We start from the raw sequence: 24201 nt of genomic DNA, 5'->3' as shown, positions 1-24201 counted from the left end.
GTGTCCCTTGTAGCTCTTCCCATTGACAGCTCTGTTGTTGCATACACTGGGGATTGTGTCCCAGCTGGAGCCTACCTTGGTAGTTACAACCAGAGCAGGAGAAGCAGTAGTACACAGGCTAATGCTGCTCAGTGAGTTTCTTGCTAAGAACAGCACTGGAAGCATTGGATGCTGTCAGCAAAGACAGCTTTATTGGGTAAGAAGTCTGGCACTGGGCTGCAGCCCTGGAAGAAGCTGGTGTTCAGAGAGGGTGAAGCTCCACATGGGCAGTCCTCTGGGACTTCTGAATTCTCTGTAAACCTGAGACTTGGCAGCCTTTGCTGAGGTTTATCTCCTTGAAATCGCTGAGGAAGAGATTAGTGCCAATACCAGCTGGAACAAATCCTTACTTCTCCTAAGGACTTGTTTCACTAGAACCTCTGGAGGTCATTCTTCCTCTGGGAAAACTCTTCCCTAACAAACCAAGCAAAGCCCTGTTGGGGTACGCTGTTGCACTTGTCATGTTTTCATTTCCCCATGCTGCCCAGGGAGGGATGTGATCCTACCTAGCACGTGGACTCTGCTCCTGACAGTGGGTTTCCCACAGTCATTCCTGGGTTACAGACACTACACCCAGCCATGCCTGTTTGTGATGTGCCTCTAGCTTTCAGTTTTCTTCTGTTCTAACAAATATCCTTATTTATTGAGCACTTTTACTCCAAATTAAGGCCATAATAGTTTCCTTCCTCCAGTTCATCTACTACATGGCTCATTACACTTCAGACAGGAGGCTGGCTTGTGTCTTGGGGACATCCAGTGATGTGGGGCTGATTACTGATGACATGATAAGAATTTTCCCTGCTAATAATTGGTTTTTTTTTTTGCAACAGATACACAGCTCTTCACTCATGATCATTACAGACTCTTTGTTGTTAGAAAGGGTCCAGGGCAAATTGAGAACCTCAGGCTGTTGTATGACCACAGAAGGACACTGCATAAGATAATATAATGAAACATAGTTAAATGTGACCCACCAGTGCTTTCATCACTTGAATGTTCTCACAGTCATGTTTTGCTGCTTCTGCTCTGCCTTAAGCGCTGGCTGAAGCAGCAGTTCCTTTTCATGTCTGTATACATGCCTGAGCTCTGTCTTGCTTGCTCAGCCTAGGCTTTTAAAACTCCCTTAGGTTTAGCTCAGCACTGCTGTGCTCTGATTAAGATACAAATAGTTTCTGGTAGCGGGGGTAAACTTCCAGTGCCCAGCTATTTAATAGTTGCCATTTTTCTCTTATAGGTATCTATAGCTTCTACTTTCCTTCTGCCCAGCAGAATAAAGAGCAGAAGGTGATTCTCTGGTTTAGTGTTGAAACCCCATGTGCTGAGGGACTGCAGTGTGAGCCCAAGTGTGTACAGACTTACAAGGCATAGCAGCTTAAAAGAGTTATTTTTTTCAAAACTAAAAAGATTAAGAAGTAAAATGAAAGCTTAATGTGCGAACTGTGGTGTGTTTGAACACAGTATGGAGGAGGTAGAAACAAGGCTTTAACTTTGCTAATGGCATTAAGACATGAATACAGACAGCTGAGCTACTGCAGGGAGCTCGATGGCACCCAGCTCAGCTGCTGGGTACCTCCTAGCCTGCTCCTGTGGAGAAGTAAACCACATTCATTTCCAGATCCTTTGTGGCTACACAAGCTGATGTGTTTCACTTGAATTGCGGTGGACTGGTAGCACACAACCCATCAGCTACTGCAGCTGGCTGACAGGACAGTGCTGCAGGTTGTGATGGGGTGACTGCTTAGGTCTGTCAGGTTGTACCCCAACATGTGTGTCAGACATCAGAAGATGGAGAAACCCCACTGTGCTGACAAGTGAAACTTTCCTCTTACTCTGATCCAGTAGCTGAGCCAAAGACATTCACTGTCCCCAGAATTCATGAGCATCTTGAGCTTTTCTGCATCTCTTTCCCTCCCACCTGTGGTGAAGGGGGCTGTTGTTGGTGGGGTGAAGGGAGGGGTCTAGGGCACAAACACAGATGAAACCAGTCTCTGCCAGTCCTCCTGTTCACTGAGCATCTTACCTGTCTTGTGTGGTTTGGATTGCTGGTTTGGTCTCTGGGTTTAGTTTGTTATGTGTCCATACAGGATCTTGGATGCAGTTAGTAACCAGTAAGCAGCAGCAGTGAGAACCAAGTGTAGAGTTGAGCATGTGGGCGCATCCAGTCCATGCTGTAGTTGGCCTATTAAGACTTTCACTTCTAACAGCTTGTATCATGACTCTGTCTTTAGTTCTCTCAGTTTGTCCCCATCCTGACAAGCACTTGCTTACTATAGCCTTGGAACTTCCAAAGGAGGTTTCAGCAGGGCCTGCTGCTCTGTGTCTTCACTGCTGTGAGGTCTTCTGGAAGCTGTGCTGGAGAGTAGAGCTGCCTCAGTAGGACATAACAAATCAGAATATGCCCTGAGCCATAGAATGTGGGACATTCAGGGGACGTTCTGAAGCAGTGGTGGTCTCTGTGCCATAGAGATTTGACAGAAGCATGTGGGGATGAGTGTAAGTGCATGGCGGAGTCTGGCTGAGCAGCGTTGACTGGAGTGCTGCCTTTCACCTCAGTTTCTAAAGTCACTGTTTTCTTCTTCCTACAGACAATTTTAGGTACACGTGTGACATTTGTGGGAAAAAATATAAATACTATAGCTGCTTCCAAGAGCACAGAGACCTGCACGCTGTGGATGGTGAGTACTGTTTTGACACCCAAACTAGAAGGAGAAGTCAGTGGGGAAGCAAAAGATGGTTCTGCAGGACTGTGTGGCCTGTGATGTACAGGACACTGCACTGCATGGCTCCTGCCTTGGTCAGTGGAGGCACAGTCCACAGGCACTGCAGGAGGGCTTCGCTGGGCTTGATTCAGTTTGTGTGCATCAAAATAACACCCTCTGCTGGGACCTGTGGTCCTTGCAGTCTGCGTGGAGGTTCATGGTTAGGATGGCTGTGCAGGGACTGAGTACCTCAAGGTAAATTGTCAGTCTGGCTACTTACTGGGCAAGAGTTGGTCGCCTTTTGGTTTCCACAGGATTGTTCCCAACATCCTGCCCTTTGAGAAATCACATTCCAGAGTTGAGAAATGTTTCATTCCTGTTAATCACTGTGGTAGTGAACTGATGCGGTTGGCAGTGGACCTCACGGGCCAGTTTTTCCTCAGCGGATGTAGATGTGGCCAAGGGCTGGTGACACTTGGACAGAAGCAGACACCCTCCTCCAGAAGCAGTGTTTCTTTGGGCAAAATAGAAGCAACAACATACTTTGGCCTGTCCCCTGCTTCGTGAGCATCTAAAGGTCCTCGACTGAGAACCCGCGGATACTCCAGGCTCTCACTGTGTATGCTGCATGCCTGTTAGTTCTGCTTCTCACTTGGCTAAAGGGGGGCCCTGGCAGAGTTATAGAGAGAGGCTGCCTGGAAAGCAGTAGGTTTTGGATGGCTGGATATCTCAGACAAGCAAGTGGCTTTGCACAGTACATGGCATCCAGAAAAATGGCTGGGTTTAACTGGAACGTGTGGCCATCTGAACGTGCTGTAAGAACAGCCAGTGTTCTCTTGCAGTGCACCACTGCCCTTCCCTTCCTCCCATGGGGAGCCAAAATTCAATTGCTGGCCCTGCAAGTCACTGTGAGATGTGTCTGCTTCTGTCAGAAGCATGTCTTCATAGCTATGGTTCAGGGAGCTCTGCTTAGGGTTACAGGAGGGCTTTGAAGAGCTTCACTTGTGTCCTGCAAGGACACTTAGCTTCAGTTCCTCAAGGGGCTGTTGTAGCAAACACAAGTGGGAGGCAGCTGTGCCTCTGAACTTCACATGGGGTCCTGTCAGTGTAAGAACAAAGGCCTTGTGCATCTGTGTATATTAGGGCTGGGCATGCTCAAATAGTTCCTGTGTGGATGCTGCTGGGAAGAGGAGGGACTGGGGCACAAAGCCTGGTTTATTCTGATGGGGCTGAAACATGCTGAAGTGGTGCGTGAAATGCAGGAAGAAAACAAGGCCATTTCAGAGGATTTAATTTCTGTTTTGTTTCTTCCCCTTCTCCTTCTTCTATTCTGTGTTAGTTTTTAGTGTGGAAGGGGCCCCAGAAAACCGGGCAGGTAAGCAGAGCTCCTTCATGTGCTTTATTTCACAAACCTTTCCAAGCATTCAGTAGTTCAGGCACAGCAGGTCCATTTCTACACTTGCAAGAGTCAAGGAAGTTGTGTCACTGCTTGCAGCAGGAGAGGGAGCATCCTCTCTCCCTCCCCCAGTGTACAGCCAGTAGGTTGCTGCCCAGCCCTAGTAGATACCAGGCATTTTTTGTATGTACAATTGATCAGGCTTCTAAAATGCAAAGAAAAAGGTGGCTTATGTCTTTGGTGATTTAGTGAATTGTTCAAGGCATAAATGAAATTATTTGATAAAATGGGATGGGTTCTGATTTGTTGTTTGCTGTTCTCTTAGATGTTAGGAAGTCACTGACTAGTATTTGTTAGCTGACTTGCTTGCAGACTGCACTACCACTTCAGACAATATAACATCATTAGACAGGAGGTGCACTGGAAGAAGATCAGAAAGTATGGATCAGGCTTTGCGATGTGTTTGTTCAGTCTTCGTCTGTATTAAACATATATCTACAAGGCATGTTAGTGGGCTGGGAGCAGGGTAATCCTGGGGCACCTGAGGGGGGACAAGTCAGTGAGAGGGGTCATTTGGTTTGTCTTGAACTCTTGTTACAGATGGAAATGTCATTACAGATGCAGGAGCATTCAGTGCCCATGTAGCTGTAGAAGGAAAACCTGAGGGTATTGTCAGCTCTCTTCCTGGTTCTGTTCTCTTGCAGACCCTTATGACCAGGCTGTCATAGCAGCAGATGAAGTGAAGGAGGAGGAGCCGGAACCGTTCCAGAAGATTGGTCCAAGTATGAGTTATCCTACAGCTTCAAACGTGAAAGAGAAAGCACAAGCGTTTCAAATCAGGCATTAGCTGGAGAACCTCTAGGAGAGCCAGGCAGCACTGCATTCACAGAGGTGGTGGCACCTCAGGGGTGCTGCTTTCAGCAGGGGTTAGGGCTTGTGTAGGATCAAATGAATCCGAAACACCAGCAGCCTTGGCGCTATGAAACACAGCTTGACAGAGCAGCTGTGGCTGCCCCATCCCTGGCAGTGTTCAAGGCCAGGTTGGACACAGGGGCTTGGAGCAAGCTGCTCTAGTGGAAGGTGTCCCTGCCTGTGGCCAGGGGTTGGAACTGGATGAGCTTTAAGGTCCCTTCCAACACAAACCAGGCTGGGATTCTATGATAATCTCCTGTAGCTTGTTCAGTTGTACTGGACCTTTTACACATGGTCCATCGCCCTGGATGCTTCCTTTGCTGGGGAAAAGGATGTGTGAATTACCGGGCAGATAAGCTCCAAGTGCATGAGGAATATGCTCCAGTTTTTATCACCTGGCCAGTTCCTATGTGATAACCCAGGCAGTGGTTGTGTGAGAGGTTGCTGCGCTCCTTTCTGATCTTTGTTTCATCTTCACAGAAACTGGCAATTACACCTGTGAATTCTGTGGCAAGCAGTACAAATACTACACTCCCTACCAAGAGCACGTGGCGCTGCACGCACCTATTAGTGAGTATCCTGCTGGAGATCTATTCATGACAGCCTGTGATTTACAGGGGCTGGTGATGAGCACCAGGATTACAGGAGAGAGTAGTGTCAGTCCTGTGGGTCCTTCCCCTGGAGCTGTGGGGTTGCAGCTGCTAGGACATAGAGCATGTGCTGACCAGGGCACTGGGAAGCTGAGCTGGAATCTCCTCAGAGGGATGCTGTTACTCTTAGGTGTGCAACATCACTGAATTTACCTAAGTCTATGCAATCTTGCACATGTTATTTGGGGGTTTGAGATTTTAGTTTGTTCTTTAACTGGAGTGCTGCACATTTTTAGAGTCCCTTAAACAATCCTGGAACGTGCTGGGGAAGGAACATCTTTACTATGAGCTGCTGAGAAATTATTGCAGTGATTTAAAAATTGGTTTTCAGCATCATGTAGATTGCCTTGACAGCTTGTTATCCCAGGCAATTATGTATTTCAGGGAGCTGGGCAAAAGGCAGTTCTGAGCACACTGCACAGCACTGTGAACTGCAGTCTGGAGGGACACTGCAGTCTGCACTCCCCACACACAGGGGAGTTTTAATGAGCTAATAAGTCCAATTCAAAGTGCAGAATTTTAGTAAAATAGTTGAAATTCTTGCTCCTTGCTGGGTTTGGATGCTTTGAAAGTGTGCAGAGAAGTTCTTTACCCCTGAACTTCATGCTTCTTTCACAGCACTGGCCAGCGTAGCTGCTCTTGGCAGCCCTTTGGCTGGTGCTGAGAATGGATGAGCTGAGCTCATGAGCTTAATGGTAGCTGCTCATCCACAGCCAGCAGAGGGAACATGTGCTCCTCCCTCACCAAATTCAGCTTTAGTTAGGTTTTTAAGTTATTATAATAAGGTATCTTTGGGTTTAGACATACACAGAAATCAGTTTGGAACATAGTCCACCAGAATATCACTTTTAAGGTGGGTTAAGGCTTGGTGGCTCTCAACAGCTCCCATTCAGGTTCTCTGAAGCATAGAGATGGACCAGGATCAGGGTAGAAGGTGTAGGGCATAAAATACCTCTATCACCATCACCACAAAGTTCGTCTTATTATCTCCTGTCTGCCTGAAGGAACTAACCCAGTGCTTAGGGTAGCATACACAACAGTTATTCCTAAACGTCCCTACAACCCCAACCTCCATCTCTTAATTCTGATGTTTTCAGGTCCTTAGAAAAGCTGTTGGTGTTCAGTGATCACCAGTAGGTAGACTTCCTAGTCTAGATGGGCCCTCAGACACTAAGGCTGTGGTGTCTCTAGTCCACAGTACAGCTAGCTAAGAAGCTCTTTGCTGTAAGGGCCGTGCATTGAATCTCCCCTCAGCAATAGCGGATCCTTTTCTTCCCAGTGCTTCCCATTTCAAGGGGATTTATCGCTATGGATATCTCTCCACCCTCCCAACTATCTGTAGTAAGTAGTTGCAGCTTGTGGTTCCAGTCCAGGCTCTCCACAACTGTTTTTCTCTGGGAGGTGTTTACCTGAAGTGGGCCCTGCAGGTCTGCCTGCAGATACAAATGGTCCACGTAGATGCTGCCCTTCTCCCTGTGAAGAGTGCAGGATCCTGATGTTCACTTTTTGAATCCTGGGAGCCAGTTTTGGAGGAGGAGGCATGTTCTTTTGAATGCTGGGGTTGAAGCCATTCTTTCACCGTGGTTTCTGCAGTAGCATTTTCTGAAAGCAAAAGAAGCTACCCCTGCTGCAGACTAGACCAGCAGTCACTGAGATATGCAGATGGGTTTCCAGTCCTTCCAGCAAATACCTTTAACTATAAGGAAACTTCAGATCAGGATAATAATAATATTTTCATAAAGTTTAACCCCCTCCCCATAAACTTATCTTTTTCCTTCTGGTTTTTTTTTAGCCCTTTTTTTCCTTCTCCAGTTCCCATGACCAGTAAGATTTATGATTTACAGTGACAGGCCACTAACCCTCATGAGTATAGAGCAGAGGGCATGAGGAGCTCCAGGGCAGGCTGGCAACTCCATCCTCCCACCTTTCTACTGCTCAGACTCTGCTCTTCCTATAGACCAAGGTCCTGTGAGGCTTCTGTGAACACCTTGAGGTTTGAAGAGCACAACTGGCCCTAGTAGTCAGAAGAAGTAAAGCTGAGGCTGTATCTTTACCCTGGTCTTGTCCTACTGGTTTTAAGGTGAATGCTGAAAAATTAGCTGTAGTGGGAATGGGTAAGAAAACATTTCAGCATTCCCAATTCAAAGTTCTGGGTCTCTCTACTTGAGTGCAAGCTTCCCTTCCGGAGCCTGTCTTTCTGGTTTTCTGTGATAATGGATAAAAAATTCCTTGAAAATGGGCTAAACCAAGGACTCACATCCTGCAGGGTCAACAGGGCCTTGCAGGATAAGTTTCGGTCAGTGCTGCTGGATACCTGCTGTCTGGAAAAGAGTTCTGCTGTGGGGTTCCCTGGAATTGTTAATGCCAAATGTCTCCTTCAAAAGTTCCCTTTTGTTAGAGAGGAGTTTTCCTATGGTTAGAACTGGGTTATTACTCAAACAGTGCATATTCTTGTGCTGTTTCTGTCAGCCTATTCAGTCTTTCTAAGAAGGGTGTCAGAGGCTGTTTCCAAAAAAAGGGAGTTGTAGGCACATTCATTGTCCTAGTTTTTGAAATGCCTCTGAATGGAGGTGCACAGGGGGAAGGGTTCAGAGATCGATCTGTCCTGCTCCAAGCTCCATCTGCTCTGTGATGGGACTGATTTGCAGGTGGCTGGGCTATTGTGATTGCTCTTAGAGGATGTGTCAACAGTGCAGAGAAAATCTGGTGTGTTTGGGATGTGGACTGGCTAGAAAAGCCACCAGCAGTAGGTTTTAGCTTGGTTAAAGTCCAGGCTCAAGAGTATGCACTCACCTCATCCTCTTCTGGTAATTGCAGATCAGGCAACAGACTTCTTGACCATGGCAGTATGTGGTGAGAGCACTAAAATCTGCACAGTTATCCATGTCTGTTGCTTCCAGGATGAAAATCTAAAGGGATGGCTGGGTCCTGAGTTCACTAACAGGTCTTTATGGCCCTCACCAGCTTCACACGAGGCTTCTGCCCATATTCAAACCCTCTGTTTCAGTTCAGCTCTGGACCATCAGTCCCTGCCTGAGCTACTCTGTAGGATGTTGGTTGAGCTCAGTCATAGACATGATTATTCCTGGCCATGGATCCCACTGGTGTGTACCCCAAAAACCAGTAGACTGACTTCTCAGCTTGACGTCAACCCTGTCTCATCAGTGTGGACCTCCCTGAGGGTTGCCACTATATGTCTGGATACCAGGGCTGATCCTGCCAGTGGCCTGTGGATTGACTTCCCAGCTTGACTACAGACCTGTCTCATCACCCTGAACTGATCCTGACGACCTGGACTCTTGGTTAAACCTGGCTGCCATCTCTGGTCCTGCCTTGGTTACCTCCAAGGGGTTATGGGATGGGCCCGGCTGTCGAAGACTCTGGCCAGCCTTGGGATGGACTTGGCTCCACAGGGGACAGACAGACCTACATCCACCCTGGCACCTGAGATACACAAAGAAGTTCATCAAGCCTCTCTGCTCTACTACTTTTCTTATCATGAAGGACTCTGGATACAATCTGTTGATCAAAGGTACTTTAACACAGAGTTCCCTAAAGGCAGCTGCTGTCAAGGCCTTTTCTTTTAGGGAAGGGGATCCTTTTGGGTGGCATGTCTAGTTTCCACACAGGTCCTGCCTAACCAAGAAAAAGCCAGGTGCAGATTCCAGCTGGATGGTGTGTCTTTGCTTCCTCCATCTTAGTGAGTGAAATGTGGGAGTTCAGGTGTTTTTCCCACTCTCACAGGCTCCCCTGGCAGTATTTGTTGGTATGTACAAAGAAGCACATTAAGAATAGGTTGGAGCATGGGGGGGGGGGGGGGGGGGGGGGGGTGTTCCTGTGGAAACATCCATTTCCAGTAGCAGAGGTTTCTGCTCAGCATGTTGAATTTCAGGCCACTGTTAAGGAATCACTTTCCATCATACTCATGAAAGAGGTGTTTCTCTAGAGGTGATGGTATAATTCCGTCTGAACCATCGAATGGTTCCTCACCCATCCTGACAAGATCTTTTCTGAAAAAAACGGGATACAGGAATTATTAGCCAGAAATTTTACCTGGAAAAAGCAAAGTTACTGAGCTAACCTGATACCTGTTCTGTTGTGATGGCACATCATGGTGCTGTGTGGATTTAGGTATCCTTCTACGAGACATGTTGAAATGTCTGCCAGTGCTGCTCAGTGCCACAGCTTGCCACTCACTTGAAGGTCTTACCAAAGGCAGGAAGGGCAGGAGGGACCACTGTGGTCTCTGGGCTGACTGGAGCACACGTGCTGTAGGGTTGCCTTGATCTAATTGCTCACATATTTTAGAGAGACGTCTAATCTTGCTGTTAAGAATGACAGAACGTAGAGCAACCTCTTACGGTAATTGTTTTGATGAATTACTGCTCGTAGCTCTCAGACACTGGATCCTGTCTGTAACTTTGCTGGGTGAAGGAGGGCTAGGTCACCATATTCCTGTCCTTTCTAGCACTTTGTGTCACTACTGTCCAGTCACTTCATAGGCACTAACCTCTCAGTTAAGCCACAGGAGTAACTTGATGTTTCCCTTGGAAGGGATGCTGCTCTTGTCCTTCAGTTGTCCTCTTGTTTTCTCAAGGGAATATTCTCAAGTTAGTTAACAACCTTCATGAAGGGCATGCACCAGCACTAGTGGAGGAATGGAGAGCTAAGACTGCCTTTCTGATCCCCTTTGAAAGTGCCCTGATTCCATACCCAAGGAGTACATTAGTCCTTTTAGCTGTATCATTGCCCTGGTACCTCCTCTACAGCCATCATGACCGAGTACAACAATAAACAAGCTCTTTTTCCTGCTGCCAAGGTGGAGTCCCCTATCTTTGAAGTATCACCTGTGTCACCTCTGTTCTTTAGCACACCATGTGCCATCCTGTGTGGCTGTAGCACTCAGTTTGCCGAGTGATGTGAGATCATTCAGTGAGACTTACCCTCTAGTTTTCTCCTCTCCTGCCCTCCTGTCCCCAGTATCTCAGCTTCAACTGGGGCATCTCTCAGATCCTTTCTGAGAAAGTTTGAAGAATTTTGTCCTGGGATGATGGTTGGACTTGATAATCTTAAAGGACTTTGCCAATCTGGTTGATTCTATTAATTCATAGCAGCACTTACAGGACTGTCTGACCACAGTCCTGTCTCCAGTCTTGCTGTTTAGCTGCCGATTTTGGGGTAGGAAGTTTTTGTAACCATTCAGCTACTCAGTATTTTCATGTTTGGAAGTATCTAGAACTTGGCCATTTGATCAGCCTGCGGCAGTGCTTTCCACAGTGAAGATGGCTTTGCAAGAGCAGAACAGAGGAGCTCCATGAGCGTCTGTACCTGTGTTGCTTTGTCTTCAGAGGGAATTTATCATCTGATTAACTACAGACTAAAACCTTTTTTCAATGAATTATTGGCATCCTTCAGACTGGTAGAACTAATATTCTGCTGTCTGTCGTTGCATTGCTCAAACTCTTTCTCTTCCTTGTGTCAGATGGAGCAGCCTTCTCTCAGCGGGCTGAATTGAAAGACATACTATTTGTTTAAGTTGGGAGGAAAAAGAGGTCATTTTGGAGGTCTTCACAGCTTTGAGACTTCTTTGGACCTCAGAGAGCAGTATCTGGACTGCAGAGGACTCACAGTGATGCTCTTTGTTTCTGACACTGGGTGGTTGGCTGATGACTACTTCTCTTGGTATGGGCAGGGAATAAAGCAGCGATTGGTGGGAATGGGCTTTGTGGGAAACTAGATGACACATAAGCAGGAAATTGTGATATCTGAGTACCGTTTTGTTTGGCAGCAATTGGAGGAGGACTATCCGTGGAGATTGAAAGGAAGTACAGAGCAAAAGCAAGCCTCCTGCCTAGTCAGCTGGCCAGAGACCAAGCGGAGGTGTCGTGACTTAAGCTATGAGAAAACCTAGTGCAGAATCTCCCACAGAATTACACTAACATTTACACTGAATCTCATCTTGGATCCATCTATTGCATGTATTGAGTATCTGTTCGCAAGCTGCTTTGGATGTACCATCCTCGGTCTCCAGTGCTGACAGGGAAGGTGAGAGCAGTTCACATTCAAGGTCTGTCGTGTCTCATGGGATTTTGGAAGTGAGCATCCAGTCCCAGCCTGGGTGACCTTCCTCCTCTCCTGTTTCAGAGTCAGGCTCTTGTGCTGCTGCGGCAGTCCAGGTTGGAGAGCTGCTCCATGGGGATAAGGATTTCTGAATTACACTGTATAGGATGAACAGGAGCTCGTGTTATCCATCCAACTTCAGGAATCCTAAAATACCACTCTATAGAAATCACTGGTAGCAAGCTTGAGCCGGGGGTTATGTGGACCTTGTTTCTTAGTGATTCTTTGTGGCAGGTGGTTGGAGTGGGACTTGGGCTTCAGGAGCCATGTCCAAATTTCCATGGGGGAGGGCCCTGAGGAATGAAGAGGGTTGTTAGGCTGTTTCTCCATTTTTGTAATAGTGTTTTTTTAATCTATGTGTTCCAGACAAGGGGCTTTCCTCCTGAAGGGTTTTCATATGACTTTTGGCATTGAAAATTCCTTGTGATCCTCAGTGTGCATTGCAGATACCAAAATGTAGATGCATTCAAAGAGCATATCCCAGTATTACTCAGGATTTCTCCACATGTGACTTGTCTGGAGATGGGGGCCAAAAGGCCTTTTCTTGACTTGCAGGATGAGAACTCTGCCTCCTGATTCCCTTCCATTACAAACAGCCCACTTTCCTTTGTATTGGTTGACAAGACAAGGAATGTAGCTGGAGATGTCTAGGATTTATACAAGGCTTAAGTAACAAAGATGTGAACTTCTCCCTGTTCAGAGCTCTATCACATTAGAAACCTGCTCTCAAAATTCACTCTTCCATACATTGGAATGGGGGACAGAGGAGCAGATACACCCAGCCAGGCTATGACAGTCAAATAGTACTCCTGGATGGATGGGGTGATGCTGCTGGAGGAGGAATGGGTTGGTCACGTGGCAGTTAAAGGTGTGGAAGGGAACTAACAGGCTTCAAGACTCTGTCCCCTCAGGTGAGTGGGGAAAAACAGTTTTGTTCCATGGGATCGGTGGATCCACAGTCGCTGCAGGTCCCGGTGCGAGGGATTCGTGAGCGTGGCTGTTAGAAAGCAAACCCTCCCAGAAGGCCCTCGAGCTGGGAGCTGACTGACTGTCCAGGCACTAGTTCTGAGTGTTCATATCCAGAGTTCTCTCGATCTCCACTCTTCGTGGCAGTGAAGACACAGGCGAGCCAAGCCAGCAAAAAAACACCGGCTTCAATAAACCGATGTTCTACCCTCCTGCACCGCACCCCTTCCGGTGTCCCACCGGCATCCCAATCCCAGATGTTCCGCGCTCCAAATTCTGGATCCCCAGGAAGCAAGGCCATCACAGGTACCAATTGCCTTTCTACCATCAACTTTCTTAACTGCTTAGTGTCCAGTCCTGCCCTGGGTTGGCTTTTCACCCTTCCTGGACTCAGTCTGCTCCATCCATGACTGTCCCAGAAAAACTACTCTCAGAAGCAGTTGAGTGGATTGGATCCTTTGGCATGTTCTAAAGGAAATTTCCATCAGCAGTAGGTCTTTACAACCTCTTCCCAATGACAAGTTTGGGTTTTTTAAGCATCATGCTAACCACAAGGTACAAAAGACCCTGTTTCAAATCCTGGTGTCACAAACTGAGGAGAGCTTCCAGACAAGGACTGATGTAATGGCTTGTCAGGGATGGGGAGTTTTGTTTCATTTCCAGCTTTGTTTGTCAATTTACTGTTCGTTTCCCTCAAGGCTGGTATTTTAAGGGCTGGGCCTGTACCTGAGGAAGTAAAGTGGAGTGCAGGTGTCTTCACGGTGCTCCGTTCCCCATAGAAAACACCAAGAGATAAGCTGGGCTCCAGCAGCAAAATTAATGGTACAGAGCCATTACAGAGGGAGTAAAAAACTCAAGATTGATTCTTCTGTAGCCCCAGTTTCTTCCTTCCCAACAACATCAAACCTTAAAAAAGGATAAAAAATAAAGTGAGGAGCATTGAAAAATAACTGTTAGTAAGTAGGATATGAGCCATGGTGTTCATTTGCCCAGGCAACTGTGAAGCACTTTTAAACATGTGGGATTGATGGATACCTATTCCATCTCAGTGCAGAAGAAGAACGGGTTAATCAGTTGGTGTTTATACACCCCTGAAATGTCTGGCATGGACAGGTAAGAGTAACAGAGGTGGCTGTGGTGGGAGAGGCCACACAGTGCTGAGCAGTGATGCTTTTTGTGAGGTAATACACACATCCACAGCTGCTAAATGTGGCAGTGAGTGATCGTACAGGTTGTGACTTCTGAGATTCCATATTGCTATTGCACCTCGTAAGCATGTGTATGATTTTATTACTGATTTGAGGCCCATCCAGTTCAACCAAGTTAAAGCTGACAAACCTTTTTCAGAATTTACTTAAACTTGCACCAACTTTTTCCAGTTTCTGGACTCTCAGAGAAGTGGAAAAGCTGGGAACGTTCCTTGGGGCAGAGGCCAGAAGAGCAGTAACTGAGAGAGGATTTTTGTAAAGGCACTTTTCCCCCCACAATTCTCTAATCAAAAAACAATCATCGACACATTAGGTACAAACCTTGAGCTGCTCTCTTCCTGTATGGAGGAGGGAATCGCATGATGCTTGAGCCTCGTAGATTGATCTTAAAACATCTAGTATTACCCTTACCCCATCTATCTGGTGGTGTCATTTCTGTGGTGTCTTTCAAGGCAGTGTCCTGTACAGATGCAATCTGAGCAGCTTCTTGGGTTTCTGGTACAAGTCCATTGACCATAACACCTATCAGGAAGACAGTCTCCAGAAGGGATGCCTCCCGAGTGCTGCGGTTAGAGATGCTCCACGTGGGCCTGGGTAATACCAGAGATGTGGAGCATCACTCCTTGCAGGCTTTGCACAGACACTTGGTAGAGTGACACTTTGTCTGTACAGATAATTTTGCTTTTCATGCAAAAGGTTCAGGTATGAGGGGAGAGAGAGACAATTTGTGTTAGCTGCCTTCTCCTTGTGGGAAGGACACAGTAAGACAGGGAAATGCATCCAGCCAGCTCTTTGTTATTGCCAGACTTGACAACCAATAAAGGATAGGGGATGAGGGGGATGAGGACAAAACTACTGTGCAAACTTCACTTCCACTTGTGACAGAAGCCAGGATTTGAACCTAGGTCTCTTGGGGGGTGGGTTGGCCAAATCCATTTTATTGTGGTCTCTTTCCCACTGTGATTTTCTAGTTACTTAAAGCCTCTCAATCCTGTTCTTTATCTGTCAAGGGGGGTGGACTAGATAATGTCTCCAGTTCCTTTTCAGGCCTGTTTTATGTGTTTCTGTTTTAACTGATTTGATTACCAAGTTTTCTTGTTGTCCTGCATTATAGACAGAGTCAGGACATTGCTTGTAATGGTGAACCTATACTAAGGGACCCCAGCTTGAGGAGGATGTGAGGCACCTCAGCTGTGCTGTGCAGTGACCTTTCAGGACACTGCAGCCACTGCCAGGGTCAGGAACCACCTCTGCGCATTGGAAGGGTCCTCCCAGTACAGTTACTGGGAAATTGCCCTGTTATGTTGCTGCAGTGGGTGAAGCCAGTGAACTGCCAAGAGCTTGAGCTGGCAGCTCACTCCTGAGGAGCCCAGGCCTATCTGTGGGACCTGGGTAGGGATGCAGGAGCAAGGTCACTGTTGGAGAGCACAGGGGACAGGGTCTCTACTGCAGCTTTTCCAGGCATCGTGGGCAGCTCTGAGGCAGCCCCTCAGCCACCCTTTGAATGTTTCTGGGAGGGTGTTCAGGAAGGGAGTGCAGATTACTGGAAGCACAGGGAGAGCTGGGATAATGCTTCTGTAGGTCACACACTGCATGTTGTGATGAGAGCCCGAGTTCAACCGGCAGACCTGTACCAGAGGCTTTAAGGGCTGCTTATTGCCTTAAGAAAGAGTAAGATAAGGGTTGGGTTTTTTTGCAGGGGAGGAAGCCATGACCCTTCTGGTTCAGTCAGGACTGGTGTTCATGGGCTCCCTGGTGTTCATGGGCTCCCTAAGAGCCAATCCAGGCCACCTCAGCCAGAAGGCATTCAAGAAAAATACCTGTTACCCCATCAATGAATCTGGCCCATTTGCCTCCAAAACGAGGTATTTCACCTTTCTGCTGTATTCAGGGTATGTGATTGTTGGCACAGGAGGATGTTTTGCCTCCTGTCTACTTGGTTCTGTGCCCACTGTTGACCAGTCACCATCCCTGCTTTGTTCTCCACCCAGCAGAAAGTGCTTTCAGCAGGAGAGTGGAAGGCAAAGCACAGAACAACTTTGAAGAAACAAACAGCAATTCTCAGAACTCCAGCGGTAAGTGTGTTCTCTCCCTCCTGCTGTTGCTTACCACGGCCCTCTCCAGAGCAGGAATCGGCTGTGGTTGGTGATTGGTGATCTGTTTGGGTACCTTCTTTAAGCTTGCAGGCTGCTAGCCTTCCTGGGGTATTGCCCTCTTCTCGCTCCTCTCCAGCTTCCCGGCACTCCAAGCATGTAAAAAAGGTGATATTGGGGATCCTGCTCCCAAGGTCCAGGTACTTTAGCATAGATTTTTCTGTGGGGATCAAAGATGTAGAGAAAGGGGAATAAGGATGGAGATGAAGCAGTTCTTGTTCTTTGTTTATGTATCAGTGAAGTCTCTGTGAAACAAAGCCATTTGCAACCAGCAAGAGAAGTTCAAGGACTCTGAGTAGAACAGCAGTTTGTATGCTGCAGTGATCCTAAATGTGGCAGTTTATTTACACATCACGAAAACCAGAGTCCGGCTGTTTGTGAGTTCACTACTACACAGAGGTCACAGCACACCAGATGTGTAGATGTAGGACTGAAATGTATGTGCTAGAAGGAATTAAAATTTACTTCTGGAGTTTCCTTTAAATTTTAACTCCAGGTGGTAGTAACTAAACAGCCACTGGGCTGGACCAGTTTATTTAGATACACCATTTGTATAGCTGACAAGGTTTTTGTCCTGCCAGTGCATCTCCCTGTCTTCAGGTGGGACACTGCCAGTCTCTTATGTTCCCTAACAGGAGTATAACAGACAGATCAGATAAATTGTAATTTCAGCATCTCTATGCAGAGATAAATGATGTGCCAGCAGGAAAGGCTGGCCTCCCTCCGTTCCCCATTCGAGAGTACCAAAATATGTGGTGGTCCCAATGCCACTGGCTGGGATGAACAGGTAAGGGAAGGGATTTCTCCCTGAAGGAGGTTTCACAGCATTTCTTGATAGGGTTTATGTCTGCCTGTGAAGCAAATAAAGAGCTTCCTGAAATTATATTGCAAAGGAATGGTGTGGTATTGGAAGACCCACGTGCAGTAGCAGAGTGGGTGATAGTGGATGGGAAAAAAAGTTGTTTTTTACTAAACTACTGCAATTGTGTTTTGAGGAACAACCCTGTACTAATCCAAGCATTCACCACAATTACAGCTGTTCATTCGGGGACAGAAAAACCTAAAGAAAAGAGGTGTAAGCAGAACCCATCAGGTGAGCTTGTCTCTGTGTTTCAGGCCCTTGTACTCTTTAGTCCTGTTCCACTTCGGCAGCAGCAGTCAGGAGTCATTAGGGGCTGGCCAAGTGTCTTCAGTCAGCCCAGCCAGGCTGTTAGACATGACACAGAACTGGCTGCCAAGAGTTACCATCCTGACTTGCTGCTCTGAAGGTGGCCCCTTGCCCCTCAGCAGGTCTGCTCCTCATGTCTTGTCTTCTGTGGGTAGTATGAGTGGTTTGTCTGAAGGGTTTCAAAGCCTTTAAGTGCACATCTTCAAATGCCAATGTACCATTGGGTTCCTGACTCTGCTGAGGCCCTTTGAAAGCAGCAGCCTTAGATTGTTCCTTTTTTATGCCTGTCAAGCCCTGTATAGCCTACAGAGGAAGGACAGAATTACCTTCCTTCATATCAAACAGCCCATCTCTAAAGCCAAGTGAGCTGCATGTGTTACGTTTTGCAGGAGGGAAAAGAACCTGTATCATGGAGGGGGTCCAGGGACTACTGACAGGAAGTCAGTAGTAGCTGTACAGAAGAATCCAAGACTTCAGTCCTGTCTGAACTATCAAATACTAACCCATTGTTGCTGTGACACATCTCACAGATCCTCCTTGCCATCTCCTCATACCAGCTCACACCGCACTCATCCTTCTGAATCTCTTTCTATCTGAACTGCAACATTGAAATCACATGAGTAAAAGCTCATAGTAAAACGCAAAGGCAGAAGTTCTTACAAATAGAGTAGTGAGTTTCATCTGGTTTGCTTATTTTATGTCATTTCTGTCTGCACCACATGTATTCTCAGTTTGGTTTAGTGGCTCAGTTTGAGGCATGGGAGGGGAGTTGCAGGGTGCTCACCTGAACTTCTGTTTGAGCCTGGAAGCCTGAGGAACTGGCGTGAGGTGCTCAGGATTGGTTTGAGGGGAGTTGGGATCTGGTTGGAAGTAGATCTTTCCTGCATTAAACAGCTGACACACTCAAAGCCAGACTGGTGCATTGGGATGTATAAACTTCTTCCCTTTTCTGTCTTCCCTCCCCTCTCCCACATTCTTTTTTCATTTCTCCAGCCCTGTTTTCCCCTTAACTCTGTCTTTGTGCCGTGCTGCTTCCTGTGTGTCCCATTCAGTGCTCTCTCCAGCTCTTGCACCAAGCCATTTCTTCTCTTTTATTTCTTCATGTTTTCAGAAGTCAGTGTAAATGTTCTCATTGATCACAGCCTGAGTGAGCATTGCCATGTCCCACTCTGAATGGCACTGGTGATTAGAGAGGCCATGGAAAGCTCTGCAGGCATCTGTGTGCTTGGGTGTCCAAGCAGAGCTCTCAGTAACTTCCTTTTTGAAAAGGTGACATGTCCTGATCTCCCAGTTTCCCTTCTTTCAATGGCTGTGTTTCAGTAACTGGGACAAACTGTGTGACTTCATGTTCACATGTGTGATATGAACTCTTGGGAGTAACTCTGGCGTTGTTGGCTCATCCTTTCTTGTGCTCCAGGCAGCAGATTTCACACAGGTGGGGAGGCAGCTGGTGATACTGTGGTTGAGGATGACGGAAGGACGGACACTTCCATCCTCCCCACTCCCATCTGCTGCTTGTCACCAAACTCCTGCTGCTGTGAAGAACAGTGCCCAGATTTGGGGAGTAAATGTAGGTCCTAGCTGAGCAGCCCAAGAGCTGTGTGGCTTGACCTCATTAAATGGTTGATTCCCTCTGCCACTTGCTCTTTGTCAGTGTGAGTTTTGTGTCACAATGATATAACACAGGATTTTTTCAGGCCACTCAGCTGGGGACATTTGCTCTTACCTTGTGTCACCCTCCTGACTGTCAGTGTCACAGACAGCTTCATGTCTGGAGTGAGGGGGAGGACAAGCAGAGCAGCAAGGTCAGCAAGTAAAGCCACCTAAAATAGCATTGAATGCAATGCTGCAGGGAGCCCTAGCTGGCAGTAAGACAATGAGAATGGAAAATGATGTCTCCTCCCTGTGCACAGCCCCAGTGCAGGTACCTGGTATCCTTATCTAAGTAACCTGGCATCTTACTGCTCATAAAACAACACTGTGGCTGTGTTTGAGTCCCAACTACTAGCAGAAGGACGGAATGATGGAGCCACAGAGCGGATGGAGAAGGACTGTTCAGCTGCTGTCCACCTCATGATAGGGAGAGTGTGCCTTCTTCCCATTAATACATGGGAAAGAGTCTCTGCAGCTCCTTAAACTTGCTTTTTGATGAAACCTGGAAGTCTCTCAGTAGTATCTGCTACAGTGTGCAGATTGCTTCCCTGTGCTTCTTCTGGAGCACAGGCAGCCAACACAAACATCCCACATCACGTGAAGCTTGTGATTATTCAGTGCTGAACTAAGCAGGGTCCAGAAAACAATTATGTGACCTGATCCTGAAAGATGGAATTGGCTTCTTGCAATGTGTGAGCTCATCTAAGATGCTGTAAAGCTGCTTTCAAGGAAACTCTCCTTGGTGGTGGGTTTTCTGCTGAGTCTTGGCATGCAAAGGGGCTTTTGGTACTGAATTCTCAAGGGGCCAGGCAGTATTTGAAGGCCAGCTTGAGAAATACTCTTCTGGCAGAGGCTGGTGGTGATCAGCCTGAGCACTGAAAGGAAGAAGCCCCAGAAGGGGTCAGATATGGGTATTGTCTTCAGCAGTGAAGGCTGCAACCTTCCTTGTCCACTGTACGGAGCTGGAGTGGGCAGAGCAGCGTTTCCATGGGAGGCTGCAGACTTGGCCCTGTGCCTGTGTAACCACGCAGGTTCCTTCGCAAGGTTTTGGATCTCTCCATTGTCTCACTTTTTGTCTGACCTTGGAAAGCCACAGGGGCAACGACCATCTCTTAACTTTGTGGTTACAGCATGATCCAGCCTTGATGTCTGGGTCTCAATGCTGTGGATGACTCCTTAGTAAGATGAAGCTTCTTGTTGTTGCACCACCTGTAGGCCAAGAGGGAGGGAGGAAATTGTAAGACTTGAAGAAGAGAAAAACAAAGCAGAAAGGGAAAGAAATCGTTCTTTAGATTCACTGTCTTACAGCCTAGACATCCAAAGGAAAACCTGATTGAAATGACAGTAGTTGTCGGTGTCTAAACTTGGGAGACAGTATGAATGGAAAGAGATAATATTTAAAATTACATAGGGAATTGGGAAATATTTTTAACTTTCAGGCTTGATTTAAGCTGCATAAATGTGTCTGAATTTCATCTGCTGCATTAGCTAACTATTGCCATCATTAGTTCCAGTGGAACAAGGTTTAACATTTCCAGGTTTTAAATGTTGGTGCTTTTCATTCTACTTACCCAGAAAAGCTTTTCTTTCCAGCAGGGTTGATTCCAGACTGGGTAGAGGGGCAGGGAAATACCTTCTTCAATCAGTTCATGGCAAGCTGAGGTGAGACCGAGACCAAAACCAGTTAATTTCCTCCTTTAAGTTTAAAATCTATAGAAGTGCCAGTTCCCAAAAGTCAAAGGCCACAGGCCCAGATTTTAAACATGCACTTTGTGGGATTCTCAGGAATTCCAGTCTCTCATTTCCTTGTCTTAGGGACTGAAGTTCTTTCTAGTGAGTCAGTTGGAAGTGCAAATCATTTTTCAATACTTTCCTGTGTATGCAGCACGCTTGAGACAGTTCTGTTTAGCTACTCAAAATGTGCATAAGCAGCATCCCACACTATATTAGGATCCTACAATATATTATGATTCCTAATTCCATCATGCATTCCAGCTGCATCCAGTTGTAGCATGGAACTGTTTCAAGCAGCAGGTTAATCAGAAATTTCTCATTCACCCCTTGCCACATAACCCAGTATTTTTAGCATGTGTTAAAGAGGGCAGTCTCAAACAGAAATAGGTTCTGTGTCTTGCTTAGCAACTGGGCAGAACTACCCTTTAGTTTTATGGAAAGGAGCAAAAAGACAGAGTGAAAATCAGTGTTTTATTCATGATTTAAATCTCAGCAGCTTTGTTTGAGTCCCCTTTGTAACCTGTTGCAGTAGAAGTAGTTTGGCTCCTACTCCTGCCCTTGCAGTGCAGGTTCCCAGTGCACCCCAGTGGAAGCCCAGACTAAGACACTGAGTAGTGGCTCCTGCCAAACTTCTGTACCAAAAGAGCTCTTTTGCACTGGAAGTGCAGGTTCTCATGGTGCACACGCAGGAGGAGTCAGCTAGGTGTGTTAGACGCTGGGATCTTCCTTCTTCTCTGCTGATGGCCATACATCCTCTTCTGCTCTCTCTCTGTAGTCCAGTGATCATATAGCCCATTTGGTTGGGTTTCTTCTGGGAAGACTTGGCTTTTAGGCTGGAATTTTTGGTGGGTGACTGCAGCTTTAATGCCAGGGATATAATAATTCTTGGTCTGGTGGTAGCACAGCCAGCTCCCTGCGCTTCTGTCTCCAGAGACACGTATGAGTTACGTCAGCTGGACTGAAAATACAAGTCCCATTCAAGTGATTCATCTCTTGGTAAATCTCTTTCTCATCTGCTGGTTGCTCTGCAAACGGTACTGCTGTCTTTCCACTGAGCTGGGAGCTCCAGGCCTGCTAAAGACCAAGTCTGAGGAGTGAGGAAAAGGGGGAGGAGGGATTGTAGTCATGTGAACTTCCACATTGGTGTAACTCAGCTGTGCAGAGCATGGGTAGTGCAACACAATGGGGCAACACAATTGCACATGCATAGTAGTGCGTTTTTCAAAGCAGCCTAAAAAAGATGTGCCTGGATGCAGGGTGAGCACCTGAGTGCAGTTCTCACCACTAGAATAAGAGTAACAGAGAGAGAGGCATCAATTAAGAAAGTGTCACTTTGCTCTGTTGCATAAATAAGAGTTGCTGTGTCCACTGGGCATCTGCATGGAATTGAGGCTTCTGGGAATGTTTTTTTTCTGGTGCCACATTCATTTGAGTGGTTCCAGACTTGTCATGTTGAACAGGCAATTTATAGACAGGAAGAAAGATAATCTGGGATAAAAAAACCACTACAGCAGCCAGTCTCTGTGGGTGACATCCTTCCAATTGCTCAAGAGCCTTGGGACACCAGGAAGGACATTGAGACAATACATCTGAAAGATGTTGTGGTGAAAGGGTGAGCAGTATTGGGAACAAAGTGGCGATGACAGGAGCTGTGGATTGCAGCCTTCAAGCACAGATAGTGTGCTGGGCTGGGGCTGGACAGGGCGTGGTGAAAAGAGTCACTGACAGACAAGTCTATGGGCAGAAAACCATTTCAGTTTTGCCTGGAGAATCTAGGGAGGGAGATGAGCAAATCCCAGAGCAAGCCAAAGCTAACTGTCATTACTTGTTCAAACTATGACGCTTCTGTGCCTGTTCTCTGAGGGGTGGCTTTAGTGGAACTGACTGTGCTGAGGCAGGGACGTTACAGTGCATGAATAAAAAAATGGCCCATAATACAAAGATGAGAAAAATCCAACCACAGGCTTTCTTCACTTAACATACCATCGTAGCAATGCTTAGCAGGTGGCCTGAGTTCCTGTTGCAGACTGGCAATGGTTTTCATGTGTATAGGAAGTCAGGTGTAACAAGGAGACTACGTTGGCACTTCTGGCTGGAAAGCAGTCAGAGTGTGCTGAGAATTCCTTGCAGTGTTTAAGTGGGATTTGCCTCTGCTGTGCCTCGTCCAGATCAGGTTCACTTCTGGGGGCACAGTAAAATGTTGTGTTTGGGCCTTCAAAAGCTCACTTGTCCCTGCAGTGCTGAAGGAGCCCTTTAAACCCAGAGTCATAGAATCACAGACTGTAACCTTAAAGCTCATCCAGTTCCAACCAGGGACACCTTCCACTGGAGCAGCTTGCTCCAAGCCCCTTCCAACCTGGCTCTGAAGCAGTGGATATCCAGTGAGCATCCCTGTGCTTACTGAGTTACAGCACTTCCCAAAACAGAGGCAGAGAGCACAGGTAGTGTAAGAATGGCAGCTGGAGGAGCCTGCCCTGTACAGCTGCTCAGCAGGGACCAGATTAGGAGCCTGTTTCAGTGAAGATACAGACCTCATGAGCTGCAAATAGCCCCCAGTGCGATGCTGGGTAGTGGAAATGTGTTAAGTGACCAGCAGGGTTCTGTATCCAGCCAGTGCCTTCCACACATACCCTTCCCATAGCAGTGTCTGTTCATGTCTTTGCCAGGCATCATCCATGCCTTCATCACTTGCTGGCTACTCCTGCCAGCTGAAGCCCTCTTCAGCAGCTCAGGTCCTCCTCATGTGGAAATACTTAGCAGGAAGGCTTCTAGTGCTTGATCCATGGGGTTAATGAGTAAAGTTTTCCTTCCAAGCAAACCAGTCCAAGTCTGTCAGCCCCAGGAGCCTCATTCGCTGCTGCATTGAGCCATAACTTTGGACCTGGGACCATTCTGTAGATGATCTGAACTGATGACTATTAAACACTAATGGTTTCTTGCCCTCCACAGGGGGAAACCTTTGACACTAAAGGGCCTCACCTGGAGACTGTAAGATGCTGCTCAGGGTCTGGGGTGCTGGGAATCACTGCTTCTGCTCCTGGGCACTGCAGTGTGGATGCAGATGGCCCCTGGTTGACCAAGGGCTGGTAGAGCATCCAGGGTTTCCAGTCCCTCCAGTCACACCTTCAAGAGGGACAATCTGCAACATGTGCTGGGCAGGGAATTTGTATTCTCAGCCTGCTTAGGAGCTCCCTCCGTGGACCTACCACCCAGTGAGGCTACAACATCCTGGTTTTCCTTCCCAGCTTCAGTATGAGGAAGCTGCCCAGCGAATCTAAGAATTTGCATCTTTTTGAGGGGCCCAAAAAAGCCTTTGTGAGGTTTTGTTGCCCCCTTAGTTTTCGTTCTGTGGACCCTCCCCACTTGACTGTTTCTGTTACTGTAGCATAGGGTGTCTCTTAAAATCCCTGGACATCTTAAAATGGGAAGGAAAGATGCAGCTTTCTGGCCACGAGAGACAAACCCCAGCTGGGCATGGCGTAATCTGCATCAACAGAGACACC

The 24201-nt window shown here is 47.1% G+C and overlaps 1 protein-coding gene across 6 annotated transcripts in view; it reads left to right on the top strand.

Moving 5' to 3' along the window:
- The window catches only part of ZNF618 (zinc finger protein 618), a 148237-nt gene that overhangs the window by 110694 nt on the left and 13342 nt on the right, over positions 1-24201 (top strand). For 5 of the 6 annotated variants that reach the window (XM_057419320.1, XM_057419319.1, XM_057419316.1 and 2 more), the window contains 7 exons: positions 2625-2714; positions 4078-4113; positions 4839-4916; positions 5527-5616; positions 12900-13088; positions 15982-16065; positions 17180-17236. In XM_057419320.1, the coding sequence (XP_057275303.1) occupies positions 2625-2714; positions 4078-4113; positions 4839-4916; positions 5527-5616; positions 12900-13088; positions 15982-16065; positions 17180-17236 (624 nt within the window). The remainder of the gene's footprint in view (positions 1-2624; positions 2715-4077; positions 4114-4838; positions 4917-5526; positions 5617-12899; positions 13089-15981; positions 16066-17179; positions 17237-24201) is intronic. The other variant, XM_057419322.1, reaches the window with a different exon arrangement.

This window comes from Pezoporus wallicus, unplaced genomic scaffold (genome assembly GCF_028554395.1).
Source record: "Pezoporus wallicus isolate ANWC-B61680 ecotype Strahan unplaced genomic scaffold, APGP_CSIRO_Pwel_v1 contig_10790, whole genome shotgun sequence".
NCBI lineage: Eukaryota > Metazoa > Chordata > Aves > Psittaciformes > Psittacidae > Pezoporus > Pezoporus wallicus.
This window is presented reverse-complemented; position numbering and strand designations above follow the sequence as displayed.